The sequence below is a fragment of the Epinephelus fuscoguttatus genome, linkage group LG15 (genome assembly GCF_011397635.1).
Source record: "Epinephelus fuscoguttatus linkage group LG15, E.fuscoguttatus.final_Chr_v1".
NCBI lineage: Eukaryota > Metazoa > Chordata > Actinopteri > Perciformes > Serranidae > Epinephelus > Epinephelus fuscoguttatus.
This window is the reverse complement of record NC_064766.1, coordinates 8814196-8840998: the sequence shown is the minus strand read 5'-3', so window position 1 is coordinate 8840998 and position 26803 is coordinate 8814196. Positions and strand designations below refer to the sequence as shown.

At 42.4% G+C, this 26803-nt stretch overlaps 1 protein-coding gene across 2 annotated transcripts in view; it reads left to right on the top strand.

The window, feature by feature from the left end:
* Positions 1 to 8755: 8755 nt before the first annotated feature.
* Positions 8756 to 26803, top strand: part of zswim5 (zinc finger, SWIM-type containing 5) — a 74813-nt gene continuing 56765 nt past the window's right edge. For both annotated transcript variants that reach the window (XM_049598122.1, XM_049598121.1), the window contains exon 1: positions 8756 to 9325. In XM_049598122.1, the coding sequence (XP_049454079.1) occupies positions 8797 to 9325 (529 nt within the window). In that variant the 5' untranslated portion in view covers positions 8756 to 8796. The remainder of the gene's footprint in view (positions 9326 to 26803) is intronic.

The following is a 26803-nucleotide window of genomic DNA, read 5'->3' as shown; positions in this document are numbered from 1 at the left end:
GTGGCCAGCACAAGCACAGTGTCCAATTTTTGCCCACTGAGCTGACTCACTGCTGCACTGGGGAGTTCATTGCCTTGCTCAAGGGCAGGTTGATAGCAGTTGTCCAAGAGAAGAATTACATTTTCATCTTCCTCCCCTAAAATTTGTAATCTGTGGCTCCTCACCTGTGACCTTCCAATCATAAACCAGCCTCTCTACCCTCAAGGCTCCTCAACAACCTGAGAACACGACAATACAGACACACCACATGTTGACATCCCCTGGACACTGCCTGTGCATGTATCTGTATGAGCACTTCACACTGGGATATCTCTACCCTTTAGCCTGCCAGTTCTGAGTGATAATGGTGGGGAATATACACAATGGATCCACTTTTCTTGTCGGAGGCAGGAGAGAGAGGGGGAGACAGACAGAAAACGAGATATGGGAAAAAGAAAGCTTAATACAGGGGGAAGAAAGAGAGAAGAGGGCGTTACTGCAAAAGCCAGAGAGAGTGATTGCCTATTGACTTGATGAGAGAGAGGATGCATCATTATATAATTGTAAATCCCAGAAAGATAGGGTGTAATAGGGCTTTCTCTCCTCCCACTGCTGCTTTGGTAATTTATCCCTCTCTCTTTCCATCCTTTTCTATCTCTCCCTTTCGCCCTGTCACCCATCAATCTTTTTCCAATTACCTGCTCTGTCTATCCACAAATCCATCATAATCATTTCCATGGTAACGGGTTGCATCCTCCATTGGCTTTGGCCTATTGTTCAATATAATTGCACGCCAAAAAGCAGTCTTTAGAAGAGGGAAGGGGATACACAGACAGACACAGATCTGGATATTGTCTCTGTGCTCGGCGACTAATGTCTCTCGCGCGTCTCCAAAGAGTTCACTTCAGAGGAGATCGTCTGCTTAATTTCAACCATGCTGTCCATTCATCAGACATTTTATTAGCCATTATGTGAAGATTGGCTTTATACCAGGCTGATGAAACATCTTTTGTGCCCACGCAACTGTCACTTATTGTGAAAACAAGAAAGTAGAACTGCCCATACAATATCAGTGTAGAACAAAACCGATATGTATTTGTGCGAATGGAATGGGAGCCAGTGTCTCGAAACATTTATTAAGGTTGTTTTATTTATTTGGTTTGTCTTAATTCTAAATTAATGAACACACATTTTAAGAGTGCCTCGGGTCTATCAAAAGAATGTTTTTCACCCAAACCCCACCCGGCCTGTAAGGCAATATGATTAGTCTACTGACATCAGCACCAAAATTATTCATGTGTCACCAATACATTGTGTGATATAAAGTGTATCATCCAAAGTAAGGAAACAGATCTTTTAGTGTCAAACTTGAAGGGCGGGTCCATTATTTTTTGCCTTATTTTTAAGTTTTTATACAATTCTGTCGCTTCCCATTGGTTTTCCTTATGTATTCAAATCTAAAAATTCGATTTTGGTCAAAGTGCGTATGTTTTAACGTCACAATGCTATTTTCCTAAGCCCTTCTAAAAACGTTTTCCCACATGACCTGACGTAGGTTTCTGCATGATGTCGTTGCTACACATAAGCCCATGTTCTGCTGTGGACGACATGTAAGTTCAGTTCTGAAGGTCACACAAAAACACTAACAAACTAAAAATGGGAGTTGGCACAAGACCAGCAGCTGTGCTTTTAGGAAAAATCACCATTTCTGTCAGTGTGTGTATTGAAGAGGGTGATGTAACAGCTTCAGTTTCCCATCCTCTGCCCTGCCCACAGCCACCAGACTCCACTGACAGAAACAGTAATTTCACAGAATACCGGAGGTGCTGGTTCACTGCTGCCTCTGACTGGTTATTTGTTTGTGTTATTATTTGTTTGTGTTATTGTTTGACTTTTTGAACCGAACTAATATGCCATCCAAAGCAGTAGACTGCATTGCTCAGGTTTTGTGCTCCAGAAACATCCTCCTGTCTGCTTCTCCAAACTGTAAGTGTGCTGACTGCCATCTACTGTAGGTAATACACTGACTATGGATCTTTAAATGGGTTCATACTGTGCAAATGCAGTATTATATTATGCACATTCATTTATGTGCCACAATTAAAACCATTTCTGATTTTCTATTTCTGGAGCTGGCAATGTTTCAGCATATTTACTTATATATAAACGGAAGTCGGAAACAGAAATTCGCCTCCCCATCAAACCAGAATGCCAAAAAATTGGGGGTCTGCCCCCAGAGGCTGTATCGCCGTCTGCCGGAAGTCAGATGCCGAATACAGCCGATGGGTTCCGAGAATGTGACTGGTCAATACTACTTGGACTACAAATGTACAACAAACAGAAACCAGAACACTTCCAATGCCAAAATCTTGTACTGTTGCTGACAGATTCTGCATTCATATGCAGATACCTGTTTATAGAGATTAGATGCATTCACCCTGGCCAATCAATGAGCCGGGTTTTCTTCTTCCTCATGCTTTTTTTCTGCCTGGTCAGTGGTCGTTTCGGGCAATATCACCCCCAAACAAGCAGCTGTTGTAACTGTGTGACGTTGTCCAGGCTGTTTGGTCCACTTTAAAAAGTGCAATGTGAAAGTGAACCGGACCAAATGAAGGTGTGAAATTTTTCGGCATTACCCACCCAAACGAACTGAGTTCCCTGGACTCTCCTGGTGTGAATGCACCCTTAAAGGCTTCCCTTGAAGGCAATCCTTTGTAGTCTCTACAGATTAATTATAAAGATGGGAATAGTCTCTCCTCCAAGGCATTAATAGTGTGTCCCATGGTTATGTGCACCAAAAGCAATGTCATTATTGTGTCAAGAATGAAAAATGAGAGGGTCTGCATAATGAGGGCGTGACTCAGACTGTCTGTTTTGGAAGAATACAAAACCTGTCGGACACAGCACACTCGTATCAAAGTCAGAAAGGTGTCTGGCGCGGCGTTTTGCCATTCTCACAAGAATCTTTAAGCATAATGAGCTCCTAAACACTAGTCACAGAGGCCAGCATGACTTGAGCTATGCTAAGCAGCTGAAACACATCCATTCAGCTTCCAGTGTGAATGATTTTGCTGAATGTGTTAATGTATGCTCTAATGGACTGTACTGTTTATTGCGTATGTTTTGTCTTGTTTTATCCTGCAATAACTTTAATGTTCATGCCAGTTAAATTTGATCCACCAACTTCACAGTGAAAGTAAACTCTCTAATCTGCAGTCTACACTACCAACGTTCTTTGAAGCATTTCTGGGGCAAGTTGGGGCTCGGGCTTTGGAGACACAACGTGGAGATCCCAAGAACTGTGATTGGCCAGCTTGGTCTGCTTCTTTTACCTCCTACAAGTTTCCAGTGCAAGTGGAATTTACTGATAGTGAAGACTTAAAGCATGATGAAGAAAGCCCCAATAATATTCATCACCATCAGATACTGTACATTGTAACAGAGCAAAGCAATTTCAAATGGAAAGCTTCTGTGGGCTGCTGTGATTGTTGCCTGTCTTTGTCACAAAGTCAATAAAACAATATAACCTTGATTACTTGGACTAACAAAAAAATACATGGACATTATTAAATTTTTGTACTAAACTAGACAAGTCAAATCGTTCTATTGACAGTGTTTATCATAAAGTATTGAGAGACTGTCATCCTGCATCCTGAAAGCCCGAAAAGAGAGAAAAAGATGTGATTTCATGTGATTTCCATTTTGTGGCCTCAGGAATTGTGCCATTATTATATAGTTTTTGAGCAGCACACTGTAGTTTACTGTTTACAATAATCCACAGTTCATGAGTTGGCAAAATAGTGCAGGGTCTGTTAAAAAAACGTTTATTGTTCAACTGTACATTGGCTTGCCTTCTGACTTTATCTAAAAAATCTTTAAAACAAGCTAATGGCCAATTATCATCAGAATTGTGTGTTTTCATTCATACAAAATGTATGCGCAATGTGGTAGCCTAAATATTTGACCAATTAGATAGTCATACAAAAAAGTGTATTCTTTTAAAGTTAGAGGCAAAGAAACACCAAGTCTTATTAAGTCTTCTGAGTGCTACCACTGTATGTCTGTATGCAAATATTGATTTATCATAGATGCATATTCAGTTTAGCAAACTCAAGCTAATTTACTCTCACTCTCACACACACACACCAACACAGACACACTCAAACACAAATAAGTCTGATGTTGTCTGCTCCACAGGAGTTTGTCAACCTGTCACAGTTCTTTATATTTTTCACCAGTGGACGGCTACATTCACAAAAGGATACCACCACACACACGCACACAAACACACATGCACAGGCAAACCCACAAACACAACAACACAGACGCCTTTTAGGAGACTGAGGTCATAGAGAGCAAACACTGGAATCATGCATTGTACAGTTATCTCTCTGTTCAGCTTAAAGAGGGACTAGCTAGACTGCTACGAATCTGCTCAAAGAGTTTGGGTCAAACACTTGAAGCCGAGTCCTCTCACACCTTATTTGAAGAATATCAGCTTTTTTTTGGCTTCTAAGTAGCCTCAGAGTACCTGGGTCAAACCCTGACTATAATAGGAATGATTAATTTGTTGCACTGCACCCATTTTTCGTACTTGCTGGTGCGATTTGTAGAGTTTGTAGTGGTGGGCATTACGTTTTCAGGCTGTCTGTCCATTTGTCCGTCTATATGTAGGTACTGCGTACTCCATCCGCCGAGCCGCCCATCCGTACTTCTGTACATGTTATTCTCGTGAATGTGATATCTCAAGAATGCCTTGGAGGAATTTCTTCGAAAGTGTCCACTTGGACTCAACAATGAACTGATTAGATTTTAGTGGTCAAACGTCAAGGTCAGTGTGACCTATGTTTTTGACCATAACACAAGAATGCATACGTTAATTATCACAAAATTTCACACAAATGTCGAATAGGATATAATCAAATGATGACATTGTATATCCAAAAGGTCAAGGAGCAACTTCACCTTTCACTTCACTTGTGATTTTCTTTTCTGGCCATTACCCAACATCATATCTCAGGACCAGAAGGGGAGACATTTGGTCAGATACTGAACTGGTGACACTAATCTTGGGTGTCCACCTTGAAACTGTGGTGATTGTATAGATCGTCTGTGCTGTCGGATGTTTGTGAAGCATCCAAGGTTTTATAGACATTGATGTAAACTGTAAGGGAACCTTGACTGGTGCGCGGAGGCATACAACTGCAAGGCAGAAATTCTAGTTTTTAAATGTTGTTTTGTATTTTTGTATCTATGTGAAACAGCTGACATACAGGGACTTCGGACCAATTTCACAATTTTGGGGGGATAAAAAAGTGTATGTAAATCAACAGAAATTTAAAAGTACCTAAAAACTGAAGTAAAATTAGGTCACTTTTGAACATACACTCTCTGCCATATTTTTTTACAACATCGAGATAGTTACAAAATGTCATAAAGATCAATAATGTTACCATCAACTGTGGGCACATTGTATGTCTTTCTATAAGAATCTGAATCAGAAGTGGAATAAGATTAATTTCCAAGTAGGCTTTTACTTACAGGGAATTTGTCTTGGTGTTTGTTGCAATCACTAAACATATTACAAGGAAATAAAAATTAAAGCCCCTACAAGGAACTTTCATTTTGAGTTGATTTTGGCGACCCTGTGGACAAAAGCGGTAGGCTAGTGTTTTGCTGGAATGAAGCCTACATTTCCCATGAGCTCTAGCATAGAGTGCTCTATACATGCTCTAGCGTATTGTCGTAAAGACACTTACCTGGCTCGTGCATGTGTTTGTTTTGGGGATGAATGAAACAACAAGACAGGAAAACTTTGCCCCCGCTCCTATCGGGGATCCCAGCTCACCTCTGCCACGCCCCAGCTCCACCTCTCCGGCGTAAGCGCCATTGCCACCGGGGTAAACGCAGCGGTCGGCTGGTAAGGCTGAAGGCCTGTTTGGTGAGCACTTCCACGGCTTCTTGGATTGAGTATGGAGCGGTGCCTCGCCTCTTTATTTCTCGACACTCGCTGGACCCTGTCGACCCCTGGCTGGTACCTGTTGTCGGCCCGGATGAGGTGTTCCAGCCCCGCGGCCCCTGCTCTCCTCGTCCCCGCTGGCGCGGGGTGAATCTGGGCAACCTGCGGCCTCTGTGTATGGCTACCCGGACAGCTAATGCCGTGGACCCGCCGGCTCCTGCCAGGATTGGGCTGGTAAATGCTAGATCGCTAGCAAACAAAACGTTTATCCTGAAGGATTTCCTGACTGACCCGAGGATTGGATTTTCTCTGTGTGACTGAGACGTGGCTGACTGTTGGTGAGTCCAGTGCTTTCACAGAACTTTTACCCGATGATTGCTGCTATTTTAACTCCCCGCGGACGTCGGGTTGAGGAGGAGGAATAGCGACTATTTATAAGAGTCACTATAAATGTAAGCAGCAAGGTAAGATGACGTGTGTCGTCTGAGTGCCGTAAATTGCTTCATCCTGGAAGCGAGCTGCGGCGGACCCGGACACAGTTTCCTAAAGGTATGGATATACACTATATAGAAATAGCTTATCTTCACACTGATGGTCTCATTTGCTGTTGTAGGTCAGGCACAGACATCAGCAGAAACGAGAGACTTTTGCATATCCAGTTAAAAGTTCCTTGTAGCGGCTTTAAAGACAAATTACTGGGAAAGCTCTGAAAGTCTTTACCATGGAGGTATAGTCTCAGAATAATCCATTTTCTTGTGAAATAAGCAGTATATTAAGTTGGCAGTTAGCTCCAAACCTTTTGTGTCCTGCTGTGAGAAACACCCATTCAAATGAATGTGTATTTGCTGACTCGGGATCATTGATATGTATAGGACACATAATAGTGTGAATTTAATTTGCAAAACAGTAACTTTGTTATTCATAAGGAGAAGTTGGGATCGTTATCTGCTTCAATGTAAAATGCGCACGTCAGGGACTTAACTGTTTTATTGAAGAAGGAGCACAGATGTGATAAGTGAAGTTAATAATCATTTCACAGACATAAACAGCTGCAATAGAATTATTGTATGTATGTATATGTTAAATATTTCATTTGAATTGATTATTTATTATTAGGCGAACTAGCATTTCAGTATGTTGTTTATAATGCATCAGGTGCTTGCTTTTGCATCTATAGCTACCACCCATTCATATAAATAATAAAGTATATTTAAATATTAGAGAGCAGATCTGGAAGCTGTAGCTGGCATGCCATGCTGATAGGAGACTGGAGTGTTTTGTTATTGTGTTGGTTAGTGACGTGTAACATCCTCCACCTCCCATCAATCTATTGACCCCCTCCCCTTCTCTCTCTCTTTCTCTCTCTGCTCTCTCTGCCTGCTCAGCTGCATCAAGTCACACAGACATACAGCTTAACAGACAGGAAATTAAGAGATTGGGCTTTTAAAATAAAAGACTCTTATCAGAGGATGATGTATTTCCAACAAACTAACTGCATCACACATTGGCAGCTATAGCGTAGTTTCTGCAGCTGTGTGGATGCAGGAAGATGAAGCCAGAGGGACATGAGACAGAGCAGGTCCACAGTATAGGATGATGAATAACAGCAACAGTTGAGAGCTTACAGGCCTTGGGAGAACAACCGGCAGCAACCTTGAGGACCAAAGTAGCCACAGACGCTGAGAAGTGACATCTAGACAAACCTGAATCAGACCTTACTGTTGACATTTTCACACTGCATGTCATCTCCAAAACCTGATCTTCTATCTTCAGTGTCCAAAACACTTGTCCACATCCCTGCTACTTTGAATCACTTGCTGACTTTGTAATCATCTGATGAGTCAATGTTGAAACTGGGTCAGGTATTAACTAAAATATAGAGAATAGGTTAAATTTCGACAGTTTTCCTCCTTTGTGGTGAATTTCCCATAAAGTACTGGGCTTCTGCATCCCTTCAGAGGTCATAAGTTCAGCTATTTCAGTATAGGTTTGGGAAGAGATCGGTATATCACAAAATTATCATTTATTCTTGTCTGATTGACTTTTGATTGATTATTTCAGTCCTAATTATTCAAGTAATTGTGGCTTGAATTTATTCCCAGCATTATCACCTACTATTCTAGTTAAGGAGAAGTTGTCACTTAAAAGTGGTCTCACTTATTTTTATATCAGACTAGTTAGGGGACAGGTAGAAGTTGTTCAACTTTAGGAAGACCTCTGTTTGCAGCTGGACAAAGCCCCTTCACTCCAGCCATGGTAACACTGTTCACTTGCTTTATTTTGGAATAAGTTTTTGATCCAAGAGTCTATTACAATCTGAAATTTAGCATGCATGTATGAGAAGAAAATGGATGCAAATGGGGTGATAGAGTGAACAGGATTGATAAAAGATTTATTAAAACCCCCAGAGATATTTAGAAGCACAATAAAAGTGATGAGATTATTGATTGGAATAAGATATTGAGAATATACCTGAACCTGTAGCAAAGTACTATAGCCTACATCAGTCTTAGGTATACTATGTTGTATTATACAAAAAGGGTTGTGGAGAAATATAAATTAGAGCAATATGGTGTGTGCAATACAACAATAATTATCTATACACCATACAAACGACCCTAGCAGAAATGAAAACCTTATTCATCTGGCACACTTTTCTGTTAAATATTCAGTAAATTTTATTTTGAAAGCTGTGATCGGAAGCCTTGTCTGAGATCCTGTCTGCTTTGACACTCGCGTGTCTATGTGTGTGTGTGTGTGTGTGTGTGTGTGTGTGTGTGTGTGTGTATACTCGGCTTCCTGCTGCTGCTGCTTGGTGTCCGCACACCGTCCGTCTCGTCAGTGTTGATCGGCTCACCATGGCGGAAGGACGCAGAGAGCAGCCGCCCCATCCTCTCCTCTCCTTACCACCGGCCAGCAAGCGACCCTGCCTGCGCCCTGCTCCCCGAGGTCCCGGCCCGGGGCCCGGCCACGGCAGCGGGTTGCCCAGCTCCCGGTATCGTTCCCCGGAGTCTCTTCTGGACTGCGCCGCGAAGGCAGTAGCGGAAAAGTGGGCCTTCGAGAGAGTAGAGGAGCGCTTCGAGCGGATCCCTGAGCCCGTCCAGCGCCGCATCGTCTACTGGTCTTTCCCCCGCAACGAAAAGGAGATATGCATGTACTCTTCGTTTCAGTGCCGAGTCGCCGGCGAGGAGGGTCCGTCGGCGGCTACCGGCGGGGCTGGGGGTGCTGGGTCCGGAGCCACCACCGCCGGCGGTGGCGGAGGATCTACCGCCGGTACGGCGGCTACCGTGGGGGCAGCCGGAGCAGTGGGAACGGGAGACGGACTCCCTTTCCGCCGGGGTATCAGGCTGCTAGAGACCGGCTGTGTGGAAAACGTTTTACAAGTCGGTAAGTGGAATATTTCACTCTCACCGAGGCGAAGCTTTCTGGCTCAAACACTGTGGACCGTTTCCAAGTCTGTGCTGCTGGATCTTTACTGGGGATGATTGATGGAAGTTTTCCCTGCTATCGTGGAAAGTATGCAAAGCGTCTCTTTCCCCCGCATATATACCCACACATGTCTCTGTGTGTGTTTTTAATTTGGTAGGCATACAGGGAAACATTTATAGTCAAATTTCGATCTTTGATGGGCCGACTGTGAAAAGGGGAAGCGAAGACACGGTCGCTTGCTAGCTTAGCCGACCAGCTGCTGTTAAAAAATTAAAGGGCTTCCTATTGTGGCTTCTCATTACTTCGTAGCTTGCCGCTGGCTACTGCAGCTCTGCCTTCACGGTAAAGCCTTGCCCCGCTGTGTATGAGAGGTTTTCAATCAAGAGAAGCTGTGTTTTGGCAACTATCAGCACTTTTCTACCTCTCTGGAGCTCCTCGTCGACGGCCGGAGCTGACTGGAGCCGTAACCCCGGCAGAGGCAGTGGGAGGCGCGGAGGAGAAGGGCTGACAGACGCGGATACAAAAGGACCCAGCGTTATAGCGTCGGGGCTTTATTTTTGTTTGTGCGAATTCCTCGTTGCAAAAGTCGTTTTTTCTCAACTCACCATCGGTTGAAGGTGGCTTAGGCAAGGAACAAAGGCGGTTATTGGGTCTCTTATGATGATTAATCCAACGTTAATCCGAAAAAAATCCCCCCACAGCTTTTTGTTTATTTGCCGCTGCTGGTCGGACCGGACAAAGAGCGCAGTCGCCACCAGCGTGGAAAATACACGCTGTGGCTGTTTGTGTTGTTTTTATTATTAAAGTTAACCCCCTCATAGCTGCGTATAACGTTAAACTGCCTTTATTGGTGCGTTTGCCCGCAGCCTCTCAGTCGCTTGCAACACAAAAGGCTTCCAGTTGAAATGATCGATAAGCGTCTCGCATTTCCAGCGCTGCAGAGAGGCAGTTTCCAAACAAAGGGCCATTCCGCAAAGCTCCATCTCCACTCACATTCTCATTAGCTTCATACCTCCGGCTCTACACAGCCACAAAATGAGCTCAGACATCAGGGAAATTGATGAGATGAAACCGATAGATTGTCCAAAAAGAAAAAAAAAACAGCCTTTTATGGTTACCCGGAGGATTTTTCTGAGGCCATATGGTGTGAGAGCCACTGGAGCTTGTCTGGGGTTTCATGTTGCTCCAAGGTATCTTGGGGGGGAAGCTGCAAACTGTGGCTGCTGCGTTTCTCTGTGACTGCTGTATCTAATTGCATCTTATAAATGCTCATCGATTCCACCCCATAATTAAATGAAATTGGAGACTTATGAATATGAAAGTGAGATTTACCCTCAGTGAGATTTGTTGCCGTCTGGCTTGATAAGTTTTGCAAGTCTGCGTCTGTGTGAGAGAGAGTTGACATCTTAGTTACTGAAGTCAGATTTGTTCTGGCTTTAGTTCTGTCGATTGCTTCAAGGCTTCACATTTGTACCATATGCAGGGATTCTTTAAAACCATAACTTTGGTGAAGGGTGCTTGAGCAAGTTGATGACCTACTTTAAACACTTCCTGTCATCACAAACATATCAATGTGCAGCTCCCCCAAAGGTGTGTGTGAGCAAAACTAGGGGCTCAGTCTGTTAATTCAAGTGTTGTACAGACTTTCATTAAAAATAAATAGAAATGTTTGCAGCACACAAATGCCCGAATTTACATTTGGAGATTTAACAAACCTGTATTCCATTGGTTATTAACTTAAGTTGATATTTAAACGGTCAAAACAAAGCATACACCCGTAAGCAAACACTTCCAGTCTTACCTGCCTCACCAGCGAATCGTTTCCAATCTCCCCCAAGGTCAGTCATAGCAGGCAGGCACATGGTTTTGTCTTTCTGTCAACAAAAAATAGCTGTGTGACATCAAGATAAGATTTGGCTTGTTCTTCACTTTACAGACCATGGGAACCAGTTACTGTGGACGGTTTGCTGATTGACTAAGCAGGGGAACAATTGTTTTGTTTGTTCACAGCTGGATTTAGATAGGTTGGGCAACTGAACACGCTCACACACAATGCACTCATTAAGGATCGTGTTACACACCTGTAAATGACAGTCTTAAGGTTGCTTTCACCTGACATGGCATAATGTAGTAGCCACTTAAAATAGTGGCAGTGCTTGTTTTTGAGAGAGCGAGATGGACGTGCTTCATGTACTTTGTAATAGGAACTTGCTGGGGGGGAGCGATTAGGAATGAGACAAGGCTACGTGCTGACACATGCATGTTGATGGTGTGTGGTTGAAAATATGGCATCTCAGAGAAATGCAGCCTGGAAAACCTGTATTTAACTTTTGCATCACATGATTTGCATAGGAATAGTTAAGACAGGTATGCAAGCTTCATTTACACATCAAAATCAAATACATTTCCTGCTGTATTTAACCCTTTTTATTAAGTTTAGTTTGCTCTAAGTCAAAACAGAGTCATCATCTATCATTGGTCCCAAGCTGTGGTGGGCGACGCTGCTCTCGTCTGTCTTTGTGACTTTAGGGGAGCTCAACCAGCTGTTTACCACTGGCGTCCTCAAGGTTTCAAGACATCTACCAAGCACACAACAAGGAGCACTGAAAACACTGAGGCGATGAGCTCACAAGCTAGGCTATCATGAGATATAGCATTTTTTCATTATTCCTCACAGCTATCACAAGCACAGCAGGAGTTCCTGTTCCTATAAACTCATTCTCATCTTTAGACTTGTTTTTGTCCTGGTTTCTTAGAATCGGTGCGCCTAGAGCCAGATCTGGAATTGCTCTTGTTTTTTCAGGTAATTACTAATGGGATCTGGTGCAAGGGTGGGTGGGGGCGAAATCTGTGATCTGCTTTTCAGCTGAGCAGGACTTGACAAATTCAGTGTGCAGGTCATGGAAAGTTTAAGACCAGACTAAGAGTGTGTGAGAATAGGAGGAAAACTGTTGCTTGCCACAATGAAAAAGTTGAAAGAACACAAATCTGATTTTTTGCAGTTGTCTGGGAGCTGCATGGGTGGTGTCATATTATTTTCACAGTGTAAAATATGTCCACCGTGAATATATATTGGACACGATGTCTCGCCGCTTGTTTGCCTCTGGCTGCTGATCGTAATGGCCTAAAAGTTTGCATATGTAACTGCACCTCCAGCCAGCTTAGTAATAATAAAATGAGAATCATTTCAGAAGGACTTGATCATGTTTACCATTGAAGACATCTGTGTATGCATCAACAATAAAAAAATGAGTTGTCTGCCTGGTATGTCCCTTAGATGCCCTCCACCCACGTACATTATGAGTAAAGGCCTTTGTCTGTCAGCCCTCTTTTAACTGTAATACTGACAGATTGAAGAGACGTGAGCTCATCAACAACTCATCGGCCCATGTGTTCATAATAATCTACTCCTCGCTCCAAGTCATAATTAGAATAATCAAAGCTAAGCGTGCTTGTATTTGTAAAACCCCCCTCATTCGCGGCACATACACACACATGTGCGACCAGAAGCCCCTTTGCCAGAGCCTTATAAAGTCCTCAGAGAGCGGGAGGAAGGGATATAAGAGGAGGGAGGGAATGGGGGGGGTTCTTAAGCTTTGAGTCAAGCTTTGGGATTATTGGGTCATGCTTTGTTACCCAGCTGTAGAAAAACCCCTTGTTCACAGAAAGGGGTGGTGGTGGTGGGTGTGGGGTTTGGGGGGGGGGGTCTGTGTGTATGTGTGTGTGCACGTCCCTGTCTCCACAACGTTACATAAAGCTGTAATGGGTCCCTGACGCCTTTTGAAGCACCGGTGACTCTGACAAAGCGAGGCAGCAAAGTTGAACAGGATTAAACTGTATGGGAGAGTCAGTCAGTGGGCTGAAAACACTGCGGGGCTGCTTAACTCCAAACATTTCAGGTCCCGAAATCTGTGAAAGCTCCTCAAACTGGTCCTTTAATTAGGGCTGGGTACTGAACAGCAGCACTTTATTGGCACAGACTGGGTATCGAGAGCTACTTAATGCCAGAAGTTGGCATATTAAAATATCTGGTCAGTTTCATACTTTGATTGGAAAGCTTTTACTTCTTGGTATCCAAAGTGACGTCTCCAAATTTGTCCAAGAGTTCAGAACCCTCATAAATTCAGTTTGCAGTTGTAAAACAGAGAAACGCAGCAAATCCTCACATTTAAAAGGCTGAAAACACTGAATGTTTGACAGCGTGTTTGATATATAATACATGCCACATTCATGGGTGGATTATGAGACAACGAGCCCCCGGGCACAGATATGTAAAAGACCCTACCACCTCTCCTGTGTGAGTAAGACACACAGACTTTGAGGTGGTTTTGCATCGCTCTGAAGTCGTTGTGCATCTTTTTGTAGTTTCGTCTCTCTGAGGTCAATTTTTGTCTCCCGGTGTTCGTTTAGTGTCTCTTGGACGCAATTTAGAGTGTCTTTGTTGTAAGTTTGTGTCTCTTTTGGTTATTTTTGTATCTTTGTTTTCATTTTGCGTCTCCTTGTGGTTGTTTCGTACGTTTTTGTACTTATTTTTGTGTCTCTTTGCTGTTCCTTTTCATCTTTTTCTGGCCTTTTTGAGTCTCTTCATGGTCAGTACTTGTTCATTTGAGTGACGTTTTGCAGGCCAGAGGGCCTCCTGACACTTTGGGCCCCTTGGCCTGTTCAGTAATCAGTCCATACACATATCGCCCATTTCAAGAAACTTATAAGTGATTGTTGATTTAGGCAATCAAGATCGCCTGTGAAAAAAGCTAGCCAGCAACTCCACATTCAAGTATGTAAAAGAGCAGCTGTTTGCATCAGAATGTTTTGTCTTTATTTCCCATCACTTTCAAAGGTTTTTTTTGTGTGGCGTTCCTATGGGGTTCCTACTTGTTACCACTGTGTTTAGTCAGTGTAAGTTCTTGTATGATTTTTCAGTTTTCAGTTCACTCAATGTGTGTGTGGAGGGAGGTGTTGGTGGTTGGTCTTGCCAGTATTTTCCTCAGATGTAATTTCCTGGCAGAATGGCCGCGGGGTTCCCTGTTGTGGAAAAGCTCGTGAGCCTCTGGTGTAAATCCGCTCTTTGGTTGCTCAAGAGTGTTGCGATAAAAGACACAAGGAGGCGGTGAGCTCATCTCGCTTGCCTCATCTCCCAATCTTTCTTCCTGACTCGACTCTCAGGACCGAGTCTACTGACACCGCTCAGTTTTAATCTCTCTGTTTTCTTTTCTAATTTCTCTATCTGCTTCTCACTCAATGAAACTATATGTAACTCCACGCCTGCGTTCTGTCTTTCATGCTCTTTTATGTTCTTCACACGCTCTCCCTCTCCGTTTCTGTAACTTACATCAGTGAAAGATGACTCGCACTTTAATCATATTCTCTCTGAAGGCTTCCACATAGTAAAAGGCTGTTTGTCGGCCATGGCAAGATCTTAAAGTTATTTTTCTTTCCTTACTCCCACCTTCTCTTTAACTGCTCACATGTGAGGCTGCTGGTTGGGGAAGTGTTGGTGGTTTGGACAGAAGGACTGGGGGAAGCTGGAAAGAGTCAGTCATGACTCTGTTGAGTGAGAAGGAGGTCAGACTATCGGGATGTTGGCTCGTGTTCGTCTGGGCAATCATCAGTAACTTAACAGACGACAGACCCCCGTATGACTTAGCTGATGGTGTGTATGTATGTATGTATTATACATATATATTTATATATATGTGTGTGTGTGTGTGTGAAACGAAGACAGGAAAACACGTATGTGTTGGAGGGCTCAATTTTTCCTGTACACTGTTTGCTTCTTGGTTCAGTCTATAGGCAGGAAATTTAAGATCTAATTTGCATCAGGGTGTAGAAACTATTAATGCACTTGTGTATCACAATGTTAGGTTTTGTGACACTCAACCGATTCTCAAAAGCGCTACCGATTTTTAATTAAGGGGGATGCACCATTTGTGAAATTCTCAGCCAATACCGATGTTTTTTGTTGTTGTTTAGTTGGATTTTGTTGCAATTTACCCCACTTTGTGCCAGGGATACAAAAAAATCTTAATTATAAAAATGACTGAACTGTTTTAAGGTGATTCATTACACTATCTATGGATGAGCACACATTCAATCGCACACAGTCCTGCCTTTTACTGTATATGATATATCATAATTCTCTCTCTAATATCTATTTTATACTGCTGTAAAAAAAAAAAATCAAAAAATTTCTCCTCAAACAATTGTATTTATTCAAGTTTCATGCCAAAAACAAAATTTTACAGGATTACATTTGAACATGATGAGAATGTTCAAATTTACCTTCGCCCAATACTCATTTTTACTGAACAGAGCTTGAACACATCGCATTGTAAATAGATGCAACCTCAGTTAGCTGTTAGTTCCCGCCACTGCCTGCTAACAGCTAACATTAACAAGCTCTACTCATGCCGATTTCGGCACAGATTTGTTGTTTAAAGTGTAGCATTATCAGGGAAACAATAATGTCTATCCCCTGACATGAGAGTTGACTGCGTCCCTTTGTCCCAAAGGTGTCCCAGGTTAGATCTCTGTTCATCACAAGCACATTTTTATTTTAAGCGGACAGTAAAAATTTGATGTGACAGAATAGAAAAATATTGGCCGCTGCCATCAGTGAATGTCATCTTACCTGCCAATAGATTTTGATATCCTGATTTTGATATCCCATATCTTGATTTGTATCCTATCATCAGATTCTTGCCAATACACAGCCCTTATTTGCATGTACACTCATAATACTGTGTACTTGTCTATGTTGGGCAATTCCTTGCAAACTATTGCTCTTGTTCCGATTCATTTCAGCTTTAAACTTTTTTTTTGTTGCGCTGTTGCTTCAGGTCACATTTTATTTACACAAATTTCCTAATTATACTGTAGTATGTTCTCTGTCTTTCTATGATCTTGTTTATGCATATCGGTATAATTTAATGCTTTCGTCTTGCTGTTTTTGTCGTAAAGCCCTTTGCAACTTTGTTTAGAAAAGTGCTACATATAATTTTAATGCTCATCATTACTTTCATTTAAAGAAATGGTACATTTTCAACCTGTAAGTGCTTTAACCTTCACTGCGCTGGTAATTGTAGTTGAATGCTTGAACATTAATTTGCAAATGCACATCTTTTTTTCCTCCTTAAGTGCATTTCTTCTTGTATATCTATTTATCCATGTATATTCACGGCAGAGCCCATTCTGAGTCGCAACTTAAACCACTTAGTACATGCGCTCACAGTCCGTCTTCAACCCTTCCCCAGCGCACAATGCAGACAGACAATATTTAATCAGTGTAATTAATTCCATGCCCGCCACACTCGAAAAGAGAAAATCGGTAAAACAAATCGTCCCCGCACTCTTATTAGCTCTCGGAGAGGCTCGTGAAAGATGAGGCCATTTGGAAGATGCTCTGTTGTTGTATTCATCAAAGGAAGAGGCACCTGTACATGCGTGTGTGTGAGAGCACACGAGGGCTGATTATCTAAAATCATTAATCAAAGCTTGTTGTTTGAGGGCTTCCTCCACCTGACAGCGAGGCAACCATTTGTTCCTTATTTATTATACACAAAAAGCATGATGCATAGTGTTAATCTAGAGACTTTTGTTTTGTCTCAGTTTTATTGCTTTACATTTGTTAGTTAAACAGTGGGTACAGCACTGTGATGTCCCTTTAGGTTTTTGATTAATAACACCAAGTTGTGACTTGTTTTGAGTGTCCAGACACTCATGCTGTTCACACCTGATCTGTTGTCAAGGCAGCACATCAAAACCACCAAGTAACAACAAAAAATGACAGTTTGGTAGACGTCAGAAATGCACCACTTTTGAGCAACTGCTCTTAAGACTGCAACAAAAAGAAACAAAACAGGAACAGTCCTAACGTAACCATGATACAGCACTAGTTTTTCTTGAAAATTTCTTCCTTTAAAATTATTTTTAAATTCATATTTTTTTTTTTTACCTGTTAAAGGGTTCAACACGGTCTATACGGCATCTCCTCTATAACTGTGTTCACTGTCAGCAGTAGGGCTCAGCAAATTACTTATTTATCACAAGTTTAGTGGTTTATGAATAAGCTTTATTTTTAGGCTAATATTAAATATATTTTTGTTTTTTGAAAAAAAAAAATAGCACAGTTGTCTTAGTACCTGGATGAAGGGAAGGCAGAAACAGTTAGAGAGACCCCCCAGTCTATGTGGGTTCAGTTTTCATTTTTCCTCATTGTTGTTGTTTAGCAATTAGACGGTTCATCTTTGTGGTAGCCTATTCGTCCTACATCTCCTTCACTGTGATTGGACGGCTGGGTTAAAAGTGAAAGTGATGAGTGGCTGCTAAAGTTGAACCTTTTTCAACTCTCGCTGACCAAAAAACAAACTGCAAATGTGCAATGCTCAGTGCAGAAAAGATACTCAGAGCCTCGTCACACTGCTGGCGTTTATAGCGGAGTGTAAATACGAGCTCTAGTTAGAAAAAGAAAAAACATGGACATAGTGGTAGTGGTGGTTGTTTGCCATTCCCTGCGGTTGGCTTCTCAATATTACAATATTGTGGTTATCACGACAGCTCTAGCAACCATTAACATGTACATACTCACTTGTGTCTGACAATTTTTACTCACACTCACTTTATGTAGAGCTTGACTAGGTGTGTGGAGGTATATTCTTTCTTTAACTTCATCACACCAGTACTGCTGTCAGTTTAGTGTGTATGTGTTCAGCCAAGTGCAACACCTTGAATACTTGAATAATTATTGCATCTGGCTGCTCCCTCCGCCTATGAGTGTGGCCATTCGGAGCAGCCCAACACTTTTGCCTGTAGACATGGCTGGACACCCTTATCAAAAACTAGTATGTTGCAAGCCTAACCTTGGCCGTCAGCCTACCCTCATCCATGTTTTTGGAAGCTTATGCTGTGCTCTTGCCTAAACTCTTGAAGTTAATAGCATCGTTTCCCAGCAAAAGAAAATGCCCTGGGAAAGATACATTTTAACAATTAGCAGAGAAGCAAATGGGAAAGGTTTCGTTAACTGGGTGTGGATTGTAGATCAAATGTCAGCACTGTGTTACTGAAACCAATTCAAAATACCATTGAATTAATAAAAAAACTACCTGGATTATTACTGTAAAACCAAAGAAGCTGTAAAATGGAAGTATTACCCTCACAGCACTCCCTCCTGTAAAATGAATCATAGCTCTTTTCTTGCTGTATTCTTCAGTATTTCCAGCATCGTTCCCATTTTCTCCCTGTGTGTATTTCCCTTATGTGCTTTCTGTTTAAACCTGGCCTCAGGTGTTTCAGCCACATTTTTGCAGCGATTTCCAGCTATGCCATTTCCACTCCGGACTTGTTTGCAGCAGCAAGCAAAAAAAAAAAAAAAAAAAAAAAAAAAAAGAGGCATTCTTTGCCGTTGGTACTGTTTGCTCAGCCCCCGTCCCTCAACAAGAGCTCCCTTTCTTACGCTTGTCAGCACAACATGCGTGGATGGAGGTTGTGTGTATCTGCACATGTGATGAGATAAAAAACACGGAGCAAACACATTTTTACTACTCCTGTCCTGTTTTCATACCTCCCTGTCCCGTGTGTAGGTCTGTGTGTTTTCCTCCACCTTTAGTGCTTTTACCTTGGGTGGTGGGCGTGCAATTATCAGCCAGGATCAATGGTGGCCTTGTCCTTTTAGCTTTTGAAGTAGACAGCCTGCTGTATTCTGTTATTGCACTGCTCCACACCTGTCTTTTATTGGCTTTCTGTGTGTGTACAAGTGTGTGTTTACCATGCTTGTTGTACACATTTGGCCTCTGTCCATGTCTCAGAGAGAGGCTGGACTTGAAAGAGAGGGCCGGGGCTCACAGACTGGACCATTATGCCGTTTGGTTGTAATTGCCTAACAAATGTTGGGGAGAAGGGAGAGAAATAGACGGACATGATGGGGAAGGGGGTATTTGAAATGCAAAACAGACCCAAATCAAACTCAGTCTTGTGATCAGGTCGTAGGCACCAGAATTCTATGACTTGGGGGAAATACTATATTCTCTGTAATACTTTGTCATGTAATATAATCCCATAACTCATCCCACATGAGATTAACTGACGCATTTCCATAGAAATAAAAGCAATGCCTGTGGCACAACAGGAGGGGAAATCCAGGATGATTTAAGTGGGGGAGGAAAGCAGTGACAGGTAGCATTGTTTAAAAAAACAAAATGCTTAATCTCTCGGGGGTAGACCTATTTGTAGAGGATGTGATTCTTCGTGGGGACTTTTTATATTTGGACCCTTCACTAGTCACATGAAAGAAGTTCAGGCCTCAACAGTCTTGCCACAGAGTTTTTTTTTTTTTTTTTTACCCCAAATTAAAACTTAAAACCAGTTTTCATTTTATTGACCCCAAACCTCTTTTCCTTCCTCCTTATTTAACTTGGTGGGGGGTGGGGGGTGGGGGGTGGGGGGGGGGGGCAGCATTACTCTCTTCATCTGTGTGGTGCTATTGATTACTTGATGGTTGGATAGAACTCATTCAAGCAGAACTCCCGTTCAAGGTGTGCGTCTCGATGTGTGCGTGCTTCCTATTCACTCTTTTTATTGCCTGCAGGCAATTTCGAGGCGCCCGGAGAGCTTAAAGGGATAGTTAAAAGTTTTTTGGCATGAAGTGGTATGGACTCTGGAGCTAGTGTGCAGCTTTTCAGACAGAAAGAAGAGCAGCATGGGGCCAGCGAGCAAAACACTTCAACTGAATGTTTTTTCTACAGAGTGATTGTCCGAAATCCAACGTATTTTTTCTCTCTCTCTTTTTTTTTTTTTTAAAGTTATGTTGTATTTAAATCATTCCTGCCATGTTGCGGATGTGGAGTTTGTGGACAGGCTAAAGAGAACACAGGGCAAGAGAGTGGTATCAATCTTCTCATCTAACGTTTGGCAAGTAAAAAGACATATTTCCAAAAATGTCAAACTGTTCTTTATATATATGCTAATTTTTTCTATGCGTCGCACACTTTCCATCTTTCTTTCTTTCTTTGTATGCTAAAAGAGCAGTCATAGAGCAGATACAGAAAAGATCAGGGATTCTCTGAGCCAATTAGATTAGATCTGACCTTTTTACACCACACATGATGATCAGCTGTGGGTTTCTGGGTTCGATCTGCGTGGCAGAGGAAATACCAATGGAACCAGTTTTGGGGATACTGCATTATGAATGCAGAGCCCTGTGTTAGAGACAAACACAAAACAATGTATGGAAACAAATGGAAAGAATCTTAAAGTAATGCAATTATCTTTTTCTGAGTTCCACATCTGCAGCATTTTGAGCACAGCACTCCAGCGCCCGTCCCATAATGCCCCGCTTTGTGTTAGCCAGCCCATGAGCTGATGCTTTCCATCTTTCCTTTGAACGCAGTGAATTTGGTGCTTTATTGTGTTGCCCATCTCAGCTTGCAGTGGGCAGTTGTAGATCATAGATATCAGGCACAGATAGTCATCTCTCCCTTTTTCCACTCTTCTTTTGAATACGCATGCAGTTGTGTATTGCAGCGAGTGCCTTTATCCTATGTGCTTTTTCCAATCTCTGCAGCACTCAAAGCCCCTCACAACAGTGCTATTACTGCCAACAAGACAGACGAGGGCCCATAGGAGTCCATTGTGTGCGAGACATCCATTATAGCTGGATTAGAAACTATTTCCATACATTTGGTCGACTTTGATGCGAGGAAATGGGAATCAACAGCCATGCTACGTCGTTTTTTTCTTGTGTGCAGCTCAGTATTGTCATGGCTTTCAGATGTGCTCCTTCTCTATAGCTCTGTCATGTTCCTCCCAGATGAAAACATTTTCTGCCTGCTGTATTTAACAGTTAATATGTGATTCATCAGCACTGACCTCTTCAAGTGATTTGATCTTTTCTGATTGCCAAGGTTTGCCTCTCCCTGGTCATCTTGTGCTTTTCATCGCTCTCCTTCTCTCCCCAAATGTGTGGATAAGGTTTTAAAGGAAGCACTTAGTGCTAAAACTACGAATAATTATATCACTTAGAGACCAAGTCCCCTATTATGGTGATTCAGTCTGTCAGTGTGCATTAGCAAATGGGCCAGGGCCTCCTGTGTGGCTGAATTATTCTGAGATGTGCGCTGTGTGAATCCAAAATGTGACCAGCACACACCACTCTGTAACCCCCCAAAGGTCCTAAAAAGTCTGTACCACTCCCATTTCCCTTTTGTGCAAGTAGTCAGTCCCACTTTGTGTGACTCTATAGCTATGTTTACATACAGCTGCAAGTGTCCAACAAACCTGAGCTATGTGCAAAATTAGAATGATAATACAATAAAACAACCTCAAACAATTAGTACTACATTCCGCTAATTCTGATTGTAATCATGGAAATAAAAGCTAAAATGGTCCTCACATTATCAAAATGTCCCAATTCTGTGCTTTCTAATGAGTCAGACAGATAGTCACATCTAATCCTCAAACCAAATAACATCATCATAAGGCTTGTCTAACCACCAAATTCTACAGGTTTTTAATAGACGATTACCAAACAAAAGCTACTGGGGGCAGCGGAAGAAGCTTTGAACACAGGCAGTAGTTGTACAATCTTGTTATGGCTAACATGTCTGCATACACTTAGTTACGCCTATAGCAACATCAGCAATAATTTGAAGATGCATCTGGCCACGTGACAAGCAGTCAAATAGTTAGTCCTGTATTCACTCTCCTTCTTGCTCTGCTTTGGTCTCCACAACGTTCTTTAGTTGCTAAACTCACTAGGTAGTTCAAGTTGATCCGTTTTGTGTGAAATGTTGTAACTGACAATATGGGTACGCCAATGTTTAGAGTTCCTTCAAGTGAAGTGGTTAGCTAAACTGCTGCTAAGCTGTTAGCTTGTATACAACCTGTCTGGCCATTTCATGCTAAATATAGTTGCATTAATACAGTTAAGAGGGATTTAAATCAGATCCTTTGCATTTGATTGGACTGTTTAAAAATGGGCAGGTTTAGAGTGAAGCGCGATACACAGCTACCGTGGAGTCGCTGGGCTTTGAAGCCAATTTTACATAGTGGCAAGAAGTGGAATTACAATGACTGGGTCCGTCATGCCATAGGGCTCCAAAAAGACTTATTTCATAAACATATATTGAGGAAGAGCCATTTGTATATCAGTGGATACATTTTTGAGAGTCACAACCCCCCCAAAATTACTCATTTCACAAACGGGATTTGGTGCATTCAGTCCGATTTGGAAATAAAAGCCGCAAGATTAAATCGTTTTATCCCCATTAAAGTTAGCGGAACATCAGAAGTCAGCCGAGCAGCGCTTGGCTGCTATAAGTCTCTAGTGCGCTTGCTCTTGGCCCCACAATGTGGACAGACAAAGCTTTTTTGGCCCCATGTGCCGCTGAGCAACTTTCATAGGAATGAAAGGGGCCTTGCCTCCAGTGCTGTATCCAGGTCTCCTAATACATCCATGTGCTGAGTGGACTGTTGGCTCCACACACACCTCTCACCAGTCGATAAAGAGGAGGATGAGGGAGAGATTAATAAGACCTCAGTCACATTATTTTGGCAACGAAAGTGCAAACATGCATATCTTCCCATCTCATTCCATATTGCTCTGTTAGCTGGTGGCTACTACAACCCACAAGCAGGGAAGTGCGGTTTTATATGGCTGGAGTGTCTAGCTAGTCACCTGGTCTTATTTGACAGGATGATCTTTTGTAAAGGCCCCTGAATGCAGGATGAGTCATCAAACATTTGAAACCATTTTACCTGGTTGTACACAAAGAGCAAAGACAGTGATTTTGATGTAAAAATACTCTGATACAGATTTTTTAACATATATTAGGCATATAACAAGAGATAAAGGATCAGTTGCAACTCTTTGGGACACAGGATTAAAAGTAGGAGTTTTTTAGAAAGTTTTTTATTTTATCAAAAACCGTATGGAAATATTTTTTTAAAATCTAACAAACATCCAGTGCTTTTTTACTATTCTGAGAAAGTGTTTTGATACATGTTGTATCTCTGCAGCCGTTCCCTCGCTGTGACTCACCTCTCAGTTCTGTAAGAGGCTGTTGGGTCATGCTGATCTATTGATGGCCTCTTCCTCCGTGAACAAGCCAGGCTGCTAACTGGTAGCACAGATACATCACCGTATCGGGGCTGGAGTGTGGAAGATGCCTCCTCAGCACTTGTTAATTGAATGCTGCGTTAATATGAATCACCCCATTTTACCTTCGTACATCATTATGCTGTATTTTCCACAATTTCCCCTCCTCCTTTCTCTGCCTGTCCGCCTGCCTCCCTCTCCTCTTTATCTCCCTGCCTGCTAATAACAGCACTCTGTGTGGGTTTCTTTAGTGGAAGGCCTGCCATGGCCCATTAGGCTGCAGTCTCACCGACAAATGAACGGTAAGACTGAGTGCAGGGAGAGGAGGAGGAGGAGGAGGAGGAGGAGGACAGGAGGCGAGGATAAAAAAGGGCCGGGACAGGGTATGGGGTGGGTGAGAAAAAGGATGATGGTGTCGGGGGGCAGAGGGAAGGTGATGGAAGAGAGGGAGAAGAGGGTATGAAGGAAGGAGGAATGGAGGAAAAGGGGGGAAAGCAAGGGGAGGTGTGAAGCAAGGAAGGAGGGATGAGGAGAGCTAAAAGGCAAATGTGGAAGTACATAACCAACCTGTCACCTCTGGCTCTCCCTTCCCCCTTCACACACACATACACACGCATACACACACACTCTGCAGTCACAAAAAAGCCAAAGGGGAGGGAGGGACCTCATTAGGCTCTCAGCAGTCCATCACACACAGGGAGAGAGAGAGGGAAAGAGAGACTACTGAGCTCTATGGTGGGGGGATGGGGATGCCCGGAGAAAAGAAGGGAGCAGAGGGAGGAATGAAATTGAATTGATAGGAGCAGTCAAGTGCAGCAACATGCACTCACACTCACACTCACACTCACTCACTCACTCACTCAGGGAACAGCTGAGGACAAACTCCCACCATGCACACACACACACACATACACACCACATCTCTCTATGCAATATGATTAATGTGGTCAACAGCCGTGAGGATCAGTCTGGTCGAGACCTCTCACCCTTTAACACACACGCACACAAACGCACACACGAAAATGTTGCCTTGTCCTCTTTAAGTGTCTTTATGCCCTTTTCTGGCTCGTCTGTTCACACACCCTCCTCACCCTCCGCGCACCCAAACAAAGATGAAGGAGACAGACACCGTGGATGTCATAAGCTTGGCATCCATCCCATTCGATTAAAAAAAAAAGACATTATTAACTGTAGAAAGATTTAACTTTGTCATGTTACCCAGAGTTGATTTCCATACCTAAATGTTTAGTTTTACTCATAAAACTTGAGGTCTTTAATGACAAAAGTTGAGACGCACAGATCAGTTGGCTGGTGACCAGAATCGGACGATTCTTAGGTTGTTCGGTGGGTGACCTGCTGGTCAGTCTTAAATATAGCCGTTCCGTTTCTGATTAATTCTACATGCATGCGCTGCACAGTGGTTCATGTTGCAAACAGCAGCACAGGATATCCAGTTTGACAAGCGAGAGTTACGGCTGCGTCGGTAGCAGCCTCCTCAGTCGATACGAATCAGCCATGAATCCTTAGATGAATCGATTGTAGAGTCATGGATCGGGTATTGCGAGACTAGCAATCGGTTGACTGGCTTTAACAGTTTGCATCTCTAAAACAACGCGAGAGCCGGCGGCATGCTCCGTGGCAGGCATTACTGACAACGATAATGGATGTAAACATCAGCGCCAGCTTGACTGGTGGAGCTGAGGAACAGAAGCTAATGCTGGTTGGATTAACCAGGGAGCAGCCAAGCCGCAGCAGAAACTAAAGGCGAATCCTGCCGGTTGTGGGTTGAACGGGGGTCACAGACACAGACAGAAATACGTATTCCTGTCAACTACGGTGGCCATAGTGCTCCGCAGTGTAAGATAATGGCTTACTGGCGACCGACAAGCCCGACTCCAGGTCCAAGAAGTCTTCGTCGGTGTCATGACTGTCCAGAAATACCTGAACAGCCGAGCCGTGGCAGCACACAGGTATGTGACATGTCAGAGGAGAAACGAGCCGTTCACATTTCTACAAACCTCATTGCATTTTAAGGACTGTTCTTTACTTGTCAGGGGAGGAGGGTGGCTGGTTGATTTTTATTTTATTTAATTATTTTATTTTGATCCCCCCTATGTTAATCACTTATTGATGCTGTTTTTGAAGTAAATAAGTAATTTATTCCATTGAAATATCATTAATGTATTATAGAAAAGTGATGTATCTTTTTATAAATGACAGAGTGTAGCAAACACAGAAATGTACACCATGTACAAGGCTATTGCCGCAGCGGCCCGGGTTCGACTCCAGCCTGTGGCCCTTTGCTGCATGTCACTCCCTCTCTCTCTCCCCCCTTCACACCTGTCTGTCCTGTCAAATAAAGGCTAAAAAATGCACAAACACAGAAATAGTCTGACATGCTGTCAGTGATAAGCTGCTAGTCGTCACAGTCCATGATATCAACTATTAACAGGAGATGTCAGATTCTGCCCCTACATTGCATGTTATTATTTTATTCTGCTTTATGTTTATATTGTACAGCGTTAGAATAAATTTTATTTCAGACTCAAGTCCATATAAGATACATACAAAAACACAGACAATACCATAAAAACAACACAACAAGTAGGTTTAAAACACTTAAATTTTACTTAACATTCACTTCACTTAAAGTTTAAAACTTCTTATTTTTATATTGATCCCATCCAACAAAATGATGTTCATTCAGCATGTCTGTTTTTTTGGTCCATGTCTAAAAATACAGACATTTGACATGTGATTTTGTTGTTGTTTGTCTTTTTATTTTATTTTTGCCAGTGCCATACAGCAACAATGCTTGGGGATGTGGTCTTTTACAAATTTGAAAATACTGTAAGAATGTCACTCAACAAATGTTAACCGTAGAATCGTATCGAATCGAATCGTATCGTTCCTACACTGTATCGAATCATATCGAATCGTTCTGTATTAAAAATATATCGTTTTTGAATCTTATCGTAACCCGTGTATCTAGATACATCTCGAATCGTCTATCACAGAGAGATTCCCAACCCTACTAATTAGCTTTGTTATTAAGTCCCTGTAATAGATTTGGTAGTTTATTCTGTACCAGCAGAACATTTTAAATAAAATGTAAAAGTAACTGAAATTGTAAGGATCCTTGAGATGACAGGGAGCTGTCAATCAAGCATGACCTGATCACACCTGAGAAATGGTTTGAGCAGCCAAATGAACTGATTCTGAACTCAGTTTTCTAATATTGATAAACATTTATTTTTATGGATGCTTAATGAGACAGTCATCAACATATATGCATTTTTACTATTTCAAGCCAAGTTTCCAGTAGCTTTAAAGACAAATTCCAAGTAAGT